We start from the raw sequence: 11,822 nt of genomic DNA, 5'->3' as shown, positions 1-11,822 counted from the left end.
CTTTCATAAAGAACATGAAACAAGTTTTGGATTACACACAGTCGGAGTTTAGAACATATGACATACGTAAATCAGATGCCAGTTGTGAAACATTGACATTACCATCTATAGTGTTCAAATCCCCAATACCCTAAACTTTGAAGAACAAAAGTAGCCATTTTTAGTAATCACAGTTGGACAAGTTCCCAACATAATGTAAGTTCTCTTAAATGAACACTGACATCATAGGTGAGTACGTACGACGTAACTACAATGAAGTAAATAACAATGCAATTCCAAAGGCAGTAGTTAACAATAAAGCAGCAATGAGGTCAGATTAGGACTTTTACCTCATACATAGGCCCCCCCCCTGAAAGCCTCGATTGCAAGCTTCAATCGGTAGTAGCCAAACTTGGATGGGTCAATGGTATGTAAAGGAATGCCGGCACTAAGGTACTCAATATATTTGACTGTCATAATGCCACATGAAGTACTGTCCACCCGAGCAGTGGACAAGTTAGAAGTGCACCTATTGATAACATCCGAGTATAGTGATTTAAAAGAACACAGCTTACCCATCACTTTGTTGAGGAACATCGGAAATTCTGCAAATTGTGAATGGGTTAAAGTTTGACATGTCAGTCCCCTTTCTCTTCACCGCTTCAACCTCCGATTTCTCATAAAACCTCATTTCATGCAGCACCTTTGCAAGCGTATGGGTAATAGGCTCCATGAATCGGACAAGCATACTGTTGGAGGTAAAATCAGAATACGAGTCATAGACAGTGACAGTATGTCGCACAAAGTCGACTTCTACTGCCACCCAATGGGACTGTCGAACATTATATGGGAGATAGTTGCCTTGACCCATTGACAAAGTGGTGTACATTTTTGAGGTAGTTAGGGGGAGGGTCAACGGTCCTTGCAGCAGATTGTTTCCTCGTGACTCGTTTCCCACTTGGCATTGCAAACGGCTGTAAAAATTGCTGCAACCAAGTGTGAAAGACACGTTACATAAAACCAAACCAAAGCACCAAAAGGAGAGACCTACATGACTCCTACCAATGCAAGAACTGCAGTGACACATAATATGGATACAAAAATACCTGCAGACAAAACTCGGCGGTTGTCCACTCCCTTCTAAATAGTTGCGGATGAGAGAGTTGTCTTTTGCGTATTAGAAACATGGCCATGTCAAGGTGCTGCTATTTCAGAACACAACAACCGCGTCAATATCACAACAAATGACACATAGTCAATGTCATCAAATAAGAGATTGATCGAAATAAAGCCGGGTTCAAATTGTTACCCTCGAGCTCATCCATGCAGTTTCATCTAAAAGTTTGTAAAAAAAATCTGCCCCAACTTCAAATGGTTCGAGCTCCAGCTCCGCACTACAAAAACAACACTTGCAAAGGTAAATTGAAATATAATAGACAAGTGGAACACCTTGTATAATATGACAATGACACACACATGTATAGTATAGCTGTGTATAAATTGTTTGCATACATCAAAAAACAAGTAAAATGGTTTTGCCAAGATACAAATCCTATCCTGATGTCAGTTTTCCAAGCCCTGCAAAGTTGTATGATAGCCTTCACATCGTCCATGGCCACGGGTTTTGTTGGATCAAAGCGGGGCTGAGGTGTCTGTGCATGCAAATCAGTAACCTTCCTCTTTTTCCTGGAGGGATCGGTGAATGGACTCAACAATGGTGTCGCAGCCCACTTAAGTCTGCACCCTTTGCCTTCACCATCTGGTTTCCGAACCGTGGCAGTAGCCTCGTTGTCCCCTTCATCCCCTTCATCACCAACCACAGTTATGTTACATTTCATGGGAGGCCTGACCTTGCATCCCACCCCCTCAATTTCTGTCTTCTTCCAATCCTGTAACAAATGTAACATTGTTTTACAAATAACTCTATACCCATTCCCATCTTCCGGAGTAGGAAGGAGGGCATCTTCAACACTAGGAAGCTTCACATCTTCAGAGGTAGGAACCTTGTGAGGTTGTTGGTCCACTTGCCTCTCACGAACTGAAGTTTCAATTTCAGTGTCTATGACTTCCATGGCTGGTAAGGGTTCCACTCCATCAGCAGGGACTTCTGCTTCCCTTGCAGCCCCTTCTTGATCTGAGGCTGGAAAGCGTTCCACTCCATCACCACAGACTGCTGCTTCCATTTCACCCTGTTCTGTATGCATGCCTGGGAAGGGTTCTACTCCATCAGCTGGAACTTGAGTGTCCATTTTAGGTGCTGCTGTAGTCGGACTAGTAGGTTCATTTACGGGTGACAAATCATTCTGCCCTCCGTCATTCATCTGGGCAGTACAGACTTCCTCATGGGCTTCTCCACCATAATTTTTTTTTTAACTCCTCCGTCTCCAACTTCAAATAATGTTTGACTTCAGCAATTTTTAGGGTCAAATCCCGAATAGCCTTTTTATTTCTGTCACACTCGTTCTCATGCTTCAAACAGTTCTTCTGTACAATAGCTTCCAAGTCCCGAACTCTGTTCCTAAGCCCCCGATTTGAACTACGTAGCTTAGCCAACTCATCCTTAGTGCTGCGTAATTGATGCTTCAAACTGCGAACGTCATTAACAGACCCTTTGGCCTGCATACAGTTATAATGCAACAGTTAGAAAGCTTACAAAAAACAAGGAAACTATTTCCACTTCATTCCTATCGTATTCGCTATATTTTCACAACATTGGAAAAAGGTCATGCTCACCTTAGAAGAGGAGGGAAGGGTGGCTGTTTCCTCAACATCCGCGTCTTTTTCTTCACTAGAAGTGCCGGTTTTTTCTTCGGCCTCATCCCCAAATAATTCAACCATTGGTTCTTCGTTGTCATCATCACCCCAACTCCAGTAAGGTTGTTGCTTCTCAATATCTGTTGGCCGGAGAAGTTGCACATCAACCTCCAATTGAAACACAAAAAAAAAAAAAATAAGTTAACTTTGTACTTTTTCCTAATCATAACATCACTGATACAAACAGATCTAACCTCAAAGTTTTCAAAAACCTGACTCATAACCTCCCGAAAACGGGCCACCGTGTTGCTCCTCCAATGTAATATTCGAGGGATGTGCCTATTGTCTTCATGGACCGTGAAATGCAATGCTTCCAATGCTAGGAACACTTCAAAAGCCCAAATCTGTTCACAACAATGAAACATCAATATCTGTAAATGTATTTACATCAAATAGTTAATTGCTGGATATGTGTTCACCTGAAGAGCGAAGCCAAACCCCCTTATGATGTGCTCTCTTGGTCTACCACTTCGCATTCTTGTCTGCGCTCTCTTTCCACGTTGTTTGGGCATTTTTCTTTTTTGGGGCACTTTGACTCGTTGGTATTCAGCACAAACTGCCCTCAACAGTGAAGCATTTGTCATTGCATATGACACTGCGCCCCATGGATACTTGTCAAACTCCTCTAGGTCTTCAGCCAACTTCAAATAGAGCATGTCAATAAGCACATGCTTTTCAGTACCCAATAGAACAAAATTGGCAAAATAGACCATTCCAAGCTTTAACGCCTCCTCATCATCTGTGCACTCGATGAAGGCGGTGTGTAGGTCCAAAAGGGTGGCAGGTTTATTGGTGCTGAAGTATTTTCGCTTCAACGAGCAATTTTCATTTGTCGCCTTCGGAATGAAAGGGAGCTTTCCGAACCTTAGCCCCGTGATGAGGCAAAATTGTTGGGCTGGGAATTGTATCAACTTGTTACCCACAATGAATTTTATCCCGTTCACCTGTGTAACTGTCTTAGGATCAGCCTTCCTCATCAACAGGCCGTGGACAATTTGTGAATTCCACTTCAGGTCCTCTATCAGTAATAGATGACCAAAACAACTTCCCTCGAACCTCTGTAACTGCTGCGTATTCAACTTCGCCTTTATTGTTGTAATAGCGGTCCTTGTGTGTGAAAGGGCATATGGCTTTCCTTCGTACTTCTCATCCTCAGGAATCATAAGCTTTGCTTTACAAGCCATTCTCAAGTTCCCTGCACAACAACATCATACATATGGATCATTGGTTACCCATATTTCATACGTACATTACTCAAACTAATACTTTCAACCCATTTTGATATATGTATATACATTTGATAAAACCATAAATGTTTTTAAGCCTCTTTTCTACTCTCCAACTCTCTCCACACTCTCCTCTTATCTACATTCCCTTCTGCCAAATGTACATCCCATTCCATCAAAAAACCAAATACCACCCAAGTCTGAAAACAATTTCATCAACCACGGATCCACTTCATACAGGGTTTGGGCGAAATGGCTACAATAATTACTCCAAATGCATCAATGCCTACTAAAATCTACTCATGACCATAGTTATATACATGTCTAGTCATATGCAATACAGTACCACACATGGAACATCAGAATTCACAGTTATGGACTCTGTGTGCAAACTAGACACGTCAAAATGTTACTGCAACTGCAACTGCTAAACCTAGATGGATGAACATGCAATTTCTAAACAAATACTGAAGCCCCATAAAATACCATTTTCAGACATATATCACAAGCTGCAAGCAAGGAATAACAACACAATTTAGCACGTTTTATACCACAGGGAACAGAAAATTTCCACGGCAACTAACTTTAGTATTTCAAAATCACATAATTAACCATTAACACTGGAATGGTGCAAAATATGCTACTACGTGCTGAAACACCAATGATACCAACAAATTTACTTGTGCATTATTACTCAACACCTAATTCACGGCCTACTGAGGTAATGGTGTGTTATAATGGAATAGCCCTTGCCACCAGAATAATTTCCCACACTAAATATGACTCATAAAATGGAAGTGAAAACAAGCATCACAAACGAACCAATCGTATATGACAAATAGCAATTTGAGGCACTTCATCGTCCATAGAGCAAAATCAATACACCAATACAAGTTTCATCCCAGCATGATCTACTTCACAGTTAAATTACATTATTATTGCAATATCTCTAATTACTAAACTTCACAAATTCAGTCACAAGTTAGTGAAATTATCCTTCTCAAATGATAACCATACAAAAACACAAACTAGTCAATAACAAATACAAAACCCACCTTAGAATCACTCCTTCTCTGCACAGAACCGAATTCGAATTCCAAGCAACACCTACAGCAAATCCCGACTTTTGTCCTAACCGAGTCTCACAGGATTGAGAAGGAGGAGGACGTTTGTGAACAAATTCCTAACCGAAACCAAAATTTAGGGTTTTTTTAGGCCCTCAAGGAGCAGAGAAGAAGAGAACGACGTCGATTCAAGACTCGAACTTAGACGGAATTGAGACATCGTTTAAGGGAGAGAGCATTTCGCGATTAAACCCTCTCTTTCACCATCAAGAGCCCCCTCACCAAACCCTAACATTGACTGCAGACAGAGAACGACAAAGTGCTGCTTAGGTTTTCGTGACACAGGGAGAAATAGAGTGGTGGTGGTCGATGGACACAGAAACCGCCGAGAGAGGATGAGAACCGTGACTGAGCGCTGAGAAAGGGAGAGAAGCCAGATGCGTTAGGTCGCCAATCAGAGGCCAATAACGGGTTGATACATGTGCTTTTATATGGAGGGCAGTTTGGTCATTTCACGTTCACAAGTGATTATATCAGAACACAATTTGTAGCCTGATCATTTCAGAACACCACTTGTGAAAACTGATTATATCAGCATATTCTCCTTGTTTTTTTCTTGCCCATTGCCTGCCACCTGCAAGAAAAAATGGTCTTTGGGATTCGTTTATTGGTCTCTGTTTTTTTAACACAGCCACCCGCAAACTACAACCCATGCCCAACTCCCCTACCCTCTCCCACTGTATTTTCTCTCCTCCTCTACTCTCCCCCTCTGTTTTTAATTATTTTAAGTTGTTTGAATAAATATTTGTGTAAAAGGAAATGTGAAACTACCTTGTGCAAGTGATTATTTTACAAAATATACAGAGGGAGAGGGGTAGGTAGCGAGTGGGTGGGCATGGGGTGGTCGGGCTGTAGAGGCAAGGAAAAAAAAAAACAAAGGGAGAGGGAGAGCACAGGGAGGAGAGAGGGCAGAGGGGAGGGGGAGAGCGATAGAGAGAGAATGGATTTTCATAAAATTAAAAAAAATTATTTCTTTATTTATTTAATCCACATGTCACGATGTGATTGGACATATGAGCTCCACTTATTACACTTAACAGAATTTTTAATGGAGTGACCATTTGTGATAAAAAGCACTAACGTTAAGGACTATTAGTGTCACAAAAATACATCAAGGACCATTCGTGATAAAATCGTAAACGTTAAGAACCATTTGTGATAAAAAGCCTATAAAAAAAAAATTAAAATACAAGCTCCAGCCCTTTCTTTTAAAAAAAAAAAAAAAAACTAAAATATATTAAAATACATGTTTGACAAAAGAAATTGAAGTAAAGAAATAAAATCCCAGAACACGAACACCATCCAACCCCAGCGTCGGCAACCCCGTCCTCCACAACCCAAACCAGCATCAACCTCTCCACCTCTGACGACCACGAAATTAACCCAGAAGAGGCCCACGACCGACACCTCATGCTCTTCGCCTCTCGTTCCGTCAATCTCAGCAACCACTGTCCTCACTACCCTTCTTCCTCCTCCTTCTCCCCTTTCTTCAAGTGGACCGGATGAGTCATAATAGTCATCAACCGGAACTCCTCGCTGGAGCTTAGAGGATTCGGTATAGCACCCCTTGTATTGCGGCGGCGCCAGTTGGTTTGTATAAGATTTGCAGCAAGATGTACCGGCATCCGAGCATCCATGCTAAAATGCCTCCAGAATTTAGACGCTATAATCTTCAAGTCATTGGCCATGAGCGCAAATGCTTCAACTTTTGTGAGGGACTTGACAAATGTTGTGGAGATGGGTAAGTCTGAAAGCGGGGAGAATGTTGATGCCCAGGTTAGAAGTTCTTCTCCACAGAAATCACCTTTGGCAAGACGCTTGGTGGTGGTTGAAGAACCTCCACTACTTCTTCTAGCACCATTGTTAGTTGTGTAGGTCAACAAAATGCCTCGAGTGATGATGAGCATTTTAACAAGTGGTTCACCCTCTCCAATTATACATTTGTCTTCTGTATAGCTCACTGGCTTGAGATTGTCAAAGATTTCTTTCAACACTTGATCGTCCATATCTCGAAGCATTGGAACCTAATTTTAAATGTTAATTTAAAAACTTAAACGGTACGACATGTTAAACGAAGAAAAACTAAACTACGAATTATAAAATTAATAATGTCAAATTGGAGACTCTGGTGAGAAGAATAATTGAACACTTTGGAGATGAGGGAAACTTACTTTGTTCATTGTAGGCCAGCAGAGATGTCGCTTAATAAATCTCTTTTCTTCCAAGGGAAGAATAGAGAGGATATTCTCCACATGAACATCTGTGTTTTGTTCAAGTTTGTGCACCTTTTGCATGATGGGCGCCTTCATATCCTTAGGGATGTCATTTTCAGATAACCAGAGTTGTACCTCTAGATCTTTCCTTTTCAGCGGCCGCATCTTGGCTGATGTTCTAGTTACCAACTCCATACATATCTGTTACATGACAATCATGAGTTCTTTTAACCCTAATTTCCATGTCAACACCATCTAGCTTTTGCCAATGACCATTTTGTCAAACGACATCTAGTCTCTATATAATTTTTTCATTTTATTTTTCATAAAAATATCACCATCTAGCTTTATTAAGCCAAAATAATTGTTTGATGAACTCCAAGATTGAGATCCTTACAACAAAACTCCAAGAGCCCGTTTGGAGAAGCATATCTTATGTCATTCTCCAGAAAATCACTTAAAACTACTTAAAGTGATTCTATGGAGAAGTATTTTTTGCTTATCCAGAACCACTCCCATACGAACCCTAAGTTAATTAAGATACATTATGTTTAATTTAGAAGTTCTGGCACCAACCTTCAAATTTGTAGGGAGGTATAGTAGAACCAGGAGCAAGCCACTTAGAGAAATAAAAATGGCAAAGATATTTTCCCATGTATAGTTACTCGTCTCGAGGTTTTGCCCGAGAGAACTGCAGATTCGAAACAGAAGAAACATATTCAATGTACTGCAAGTAATAAATTCAATGTGCTGCAAGTAATAAAATATTCTAGGACCTCTCGTCTATGTTAAAGACATTACAAGTTAAAACACCATTTATACATATGTGTGTGTGATGTTAGGCAACGTAAAAGAGTAACGTTAGGATCCAGACAGTTGTAAATTTGTTCCTTCTAAAAAATACAGTAATGCAAAATTATGTTCAAACCTTAGATTTCGCAAGCCCCACCAGAAACAATGAAAGAATTTATTCGGTAAATTTGTTGACTCCAACACACCAGACTGGACAGCCTCAACAAACATACCAAAATCGAAGGGTGTTGCATTAGTATTGTGTGGATTCATAGAGCATAAGTCGTCCAGAAATGTGATGTTTCTGATTGAACGACCATTGCAGTAGAAGGTAGTAGCTTGACATCCATTGTTGTTTCGACAAGCATTTTGCCAGCAAGCCTTCTCTCGCTGGATAGCTAAAAAGTACCAGAAAGCTCCAAATACCTAAGAACATCAACAAGTTAGTGAACAAACTTTTGAGAAAAGTTTCTGCAAAGTATATATAATTCATAGGAAATTAAATGATGTTCATTTTGTTCATAAATTGGTGACAAGGTTTCCAGCCAAGAAATCCAACCAAAACTTGGAAACTAAATGGAGCATCACTTGAGATAAATTACTACATGAAGATTGAAACTTACATGACTAGCAAGGATGTACAAAAAGAAACTAAAAGCGCCTTGAAATAAAATCCATATCTCAGTCCCTCTAGCAGGAGGCTGGTTGAGTTTGGTACACAATAAGTAGATACGAAGAACTCGTGGTACATACTGTAACAGAGCCAGAAAAGCCAAAAACTTCCTCGTATTCAAAGAACTAGAGTGCATGAAGATAAGGATCACTGCCTGGACACAGTGCAATGGATTAAGCCAACAGTTAATTTAGCTTATATTCACACATCCGAATTTCAAATACTTTTAAACGAGAGATTGGTAAACTAATTTTCTCATACCTGTGGAATGGGAAGAACCGATAAAATGTCAATTAAGATGTGTGATGAGATCCTCCAAATCCTGTTAGCCATTGCCAAAGCATCTTCAACTAATATGGTTCCTTTTGTCAAAACTATGGTATGGAGATATGATCTCCCCATGACCCTAAATGTTGGAACTTTAGGTTCGATATAAATTTGAATAAAAATATTCACTGCATAAAATAGATCCATTGTCGATCGTAGTGACATAACCACTCCTTTCAAACTGTTGTCCAACCCGATGCACTTCTTATCCTTGTTGACAATAGGAATATAAAAGAATAACGGATCTATTAAGACCCCAAATACACATGATGCTAAAAATGCCCTCTTCCAGTTTGGAAGAAATGACCGACCTCGATAAAAAATGCTCTCTACTATTGTTGGCCATCCTCTCCTTGGTCTATCACCTTCATTTCCAGTGGCAGATTTCTCAACTGCCCAACTGAAAACACATCATAAACAACATATCAAAATCAGGTACTAAAAATATATTAAATTTTATATGGATCCATGCGTTCGTTCGTTTTGCTTACCTTGGTAGTGACAATTCTCTTGGTGCAGTAAGTTCTTCGATGCTGAAAAAGATATAACAATCAAATGTTGATGCACAAAATTAGATCAAAAAGGGAGAAAAATAAAGGATATAGTCAACTCATATTATAACATGTGTATACGCATATTGGATCAACAAGATTAAGGCAGTAATTAGTACAAAGTAAAGAACTAGTATCTGCCTTGTCTAGTGCGAGAGAGCCTTTACATAGGCAAGAGAAATTTATCCAACCAAAAAAGAAAGAAGAAACTTCAAGAGAGTCATTGAATAAGAAGACAATCAGATCATATATAATAGCCACATCAACTGATAAAATAAAATAAAATAGATAAAATAAATTAAAAGAATCAATTAACAATTAAAAAATTATAAATTAATTATAAATTAAAAATAAATTTTTGAAAACTCTCCCTCCTCTCTCTGCAAATAACGACACAGGGTGGTGGGGTGAGGAGAGAGAAAAACAGAGGGTGAGAGAGAGGGAGGGAGCGGGTCGGGGAAGGGTGTGTGTTTTACAGATCTGGGTATTGTTCTAAATTTCAAAGGGTGTGTGTTTTTTCAGATCAGACACTGAAGCTGATGATAGGGGTTGTGATGATCAAGTAGTACTCTAATGTCCTCATAGGGTGAATTCATTGGTGGTTGGATTGGAGAAAAATTCGTTGAATTAGTCTTGGATTTGGGAAAAAAAATTGTTGAATTTGGGGAGGAAAATAAGAGGTTGATGTGCTGAGAATTTTGGGGATGGGGTGGCGTGCACAGTGAGGTTTTTTACATATCTTTGGTTTGAATTAGTCTTACATTTACATATCTTTGGTTTGAAAATTAAGAGGTTTTTCTGTCTTCTTTAAAAAAATTTTGACTTTTTCCAAAAGTGAAAGTTTTCTGACTTTACTACATGAAGTTTTTTCTTCTCATTTTCATTCTCAACATTTATTTTTACTATTGCTTTCATACTTCCACTAATATTTTGGAACATTTTGAAAAAGGCCAAAAGAGAGAGAAATATTTGTAAAAGAAGCTAAAATAGACAAAAATGCCCTTATTTCTTTTTGGATTTCTTAAGGAATTTTTTACATTTGCAAAGTGTTCTCCTTCATATCTGAGGAATTTTGGAAATTTTTTTATAATTTTTTATTTTATATATAATAAAGTTCGTTCCCCCAGCGGTTGCAGACATATCCTTGTCCCTGTGTGGGATATATATTGAGAGTGGAGAAACTTAAGAAAGGAATAAGGATATGTCTGCAACCATATGGTCACTATGGTTGCAGACATATGGTAGTGACCTTAACTCAAGCCATGCACACCGTAGAGACTTCTAGAAAACTTCAATGGATCTTTTGAACAGAACACTTCCCCCATCCACATAAGTTTCCGCATCCAATAACCAATAGGCAGTTAGCAACTCATTTTGCCTCAAATTGAACACAATGCTATTCCATTTTCTTTTTGTCAAGTCCCCACCTAAGAAGCATGGATACGCCAATTTAGTGGCGTATTCTGTATCGAATACCCGTTTGGATACGATACGCTTCGGATACGGTCCAACACGCGTTGGATACGTATCGCAATCAACAGATACGTTAGTTGACAAACGGATACGAGTATCCAACATTCCAGACATGAGTATCTGACTTTTCGGATACAAACCTCCGAGCGAAGTTTGCCGTTGAGGGGCTGTTGAGGAACCCATGGGCGCTGCGTGTGAAGAGGGAGGGAGGGGGAAGAAAAAGAAGAAGATGTCAGACTGAAGGGAGGGCGAGAGGGAGGGAGGGAAGAAGAAGATGTCAGGCTGGAGGGGGGAGAGAGAGGGAGAGAGACAGAGAGACAGAGAGGGAGAGAAGAAGAAGATGTCAGACTGATCTCAAGTGACGACATCGTTTGCTAAAGCAGGATTTGTAATATATATATATATATATATATATATATTTTCATAGATCTGTTTATGGGTTTGAGTCTCAAGCAGAAGTATTAAAATGGGCTTTGGGTAATGATGTATTTGGGTGGAAAAAGCTATACATGCCCAAAAATATAAAGAATCGGAAAAGAAAGCCCAAAATGCTATACTATATTTATAATTTATAATTTATAATTTATTTAAAATATATTTTAGGTTATATATATTTATTAATATATATTTTTAACAACCGTATCCATAAC

General features: G+C 39.3%; 2 protein-coding genes across 4 annotated transcripts in view; both read right to left on the bottom strand.

The window, feature by feature from the left end:
* Positions 1–868, bottom strand: part of LOC117638451 (glucan endo-1,3-beta-D-glucosidase-like) — a 2,981-nt gene extending 2,113 nt beyond the window's left edge. Inside the window, exons 1-2 of the mRNA XM_034373575.1 lie at positions 555–868; positions 337–508 (exon numbers count right to left, since the gene is read on the bottom strand). Of these exons, the coding sequence (XP_034229466.1) occupies positions 337–508; positions 555–868 (486 nt within the window). The remainder of the gene's footprint in view (positions 1–336; positions 509–554) is intronic.
* Positions 869–6,363: 5,495 nt separating this feature from the next.
* On the bottom strand, positions 6,364–10,420 carry LOC117612247 (cyclic nucleotide-gated ion channel 1-like). Of its 3 annotated transcripts, XM_034341013.1 has the most exons (8): positions 9,640–10,420; positions 9,460–9,548; positions 9,083–9,227; positions 8,772–8,975; positions 8,285–8,574; positions 7,933–8,047; positions 7,315–7,557; positions 6,364–7,167 (listed from the first exon to the last, which is right to left on the bottom strand). In XM_034341013.1, the coding sequence occupies exons 2-8, from the start codon at positions 9,492–9,494 to the stop codon at positions 6,601–6,603; spliced, it is 1,599 nt and encodes a 532-aa protein (XP_034196904.1). In that variant the 5' UTR covers positions 9,495–9,548; positions 9,640–10,420; the 3' UTR covers positions 6,364–6,600. The 3 variants fall into 3 exon arrangements, with proteins under 3 accessions (XP_034196904.1, XP_034196905.1, XP_034196903.1); XM_034341014.1 differs by having other exon boundaries at positions 9,083–9,548; positions 9,640–9,668; XM_034341012.1 differs by lacking the exon at positions 9,640–10,420 and having other exon boundaries at positions 9,083–9,358; positions 9,460–9,532.
* Positions 10,421–11,822: the final 1,402 nt, after the last annotated feature.

The sequence above is a fragment of the Prunus dulcis genome, chromosome 8 (assembly GCF_902201215.1).
Source record: "Prunus dulcis chromosome 8, ALMONDv2, whole genome shotgun sequence".
Taxonomy (NCBI): domain Eukaryota; kingdom Viridiplantae; phylum Streptophyta; class Magnoliopsida; order Rosales; family Rosaceae; genus Prunus; species Prunus dulcis.
This window is presented reverse-complemented; position numbering and strand designations above follow the sequence as displayed.

Coding starts and splice junctions, on each gene's coding strand:
- LOC117612247 (XM_034341014.1), bottom strand. CDS start 9,313: ATGTCACTACGATCGACAATGGATCTATTTTATGCAGTGAATATTTTT. Junction 8,976..9,082: donor CGGTTCTTCCCATTCCACAG/GTATGAGAAAAT, acceptor CACTGTGTCCAG/GCAGTGATCCTTATCTTCAT. Junction 7,168..7,314: donor GCTGGCCTACAATGAACAAA/GTAAGTTTCCCT, acceptor ATTTAAAATTAG/GTTCCAATGCTTCGAGATAT.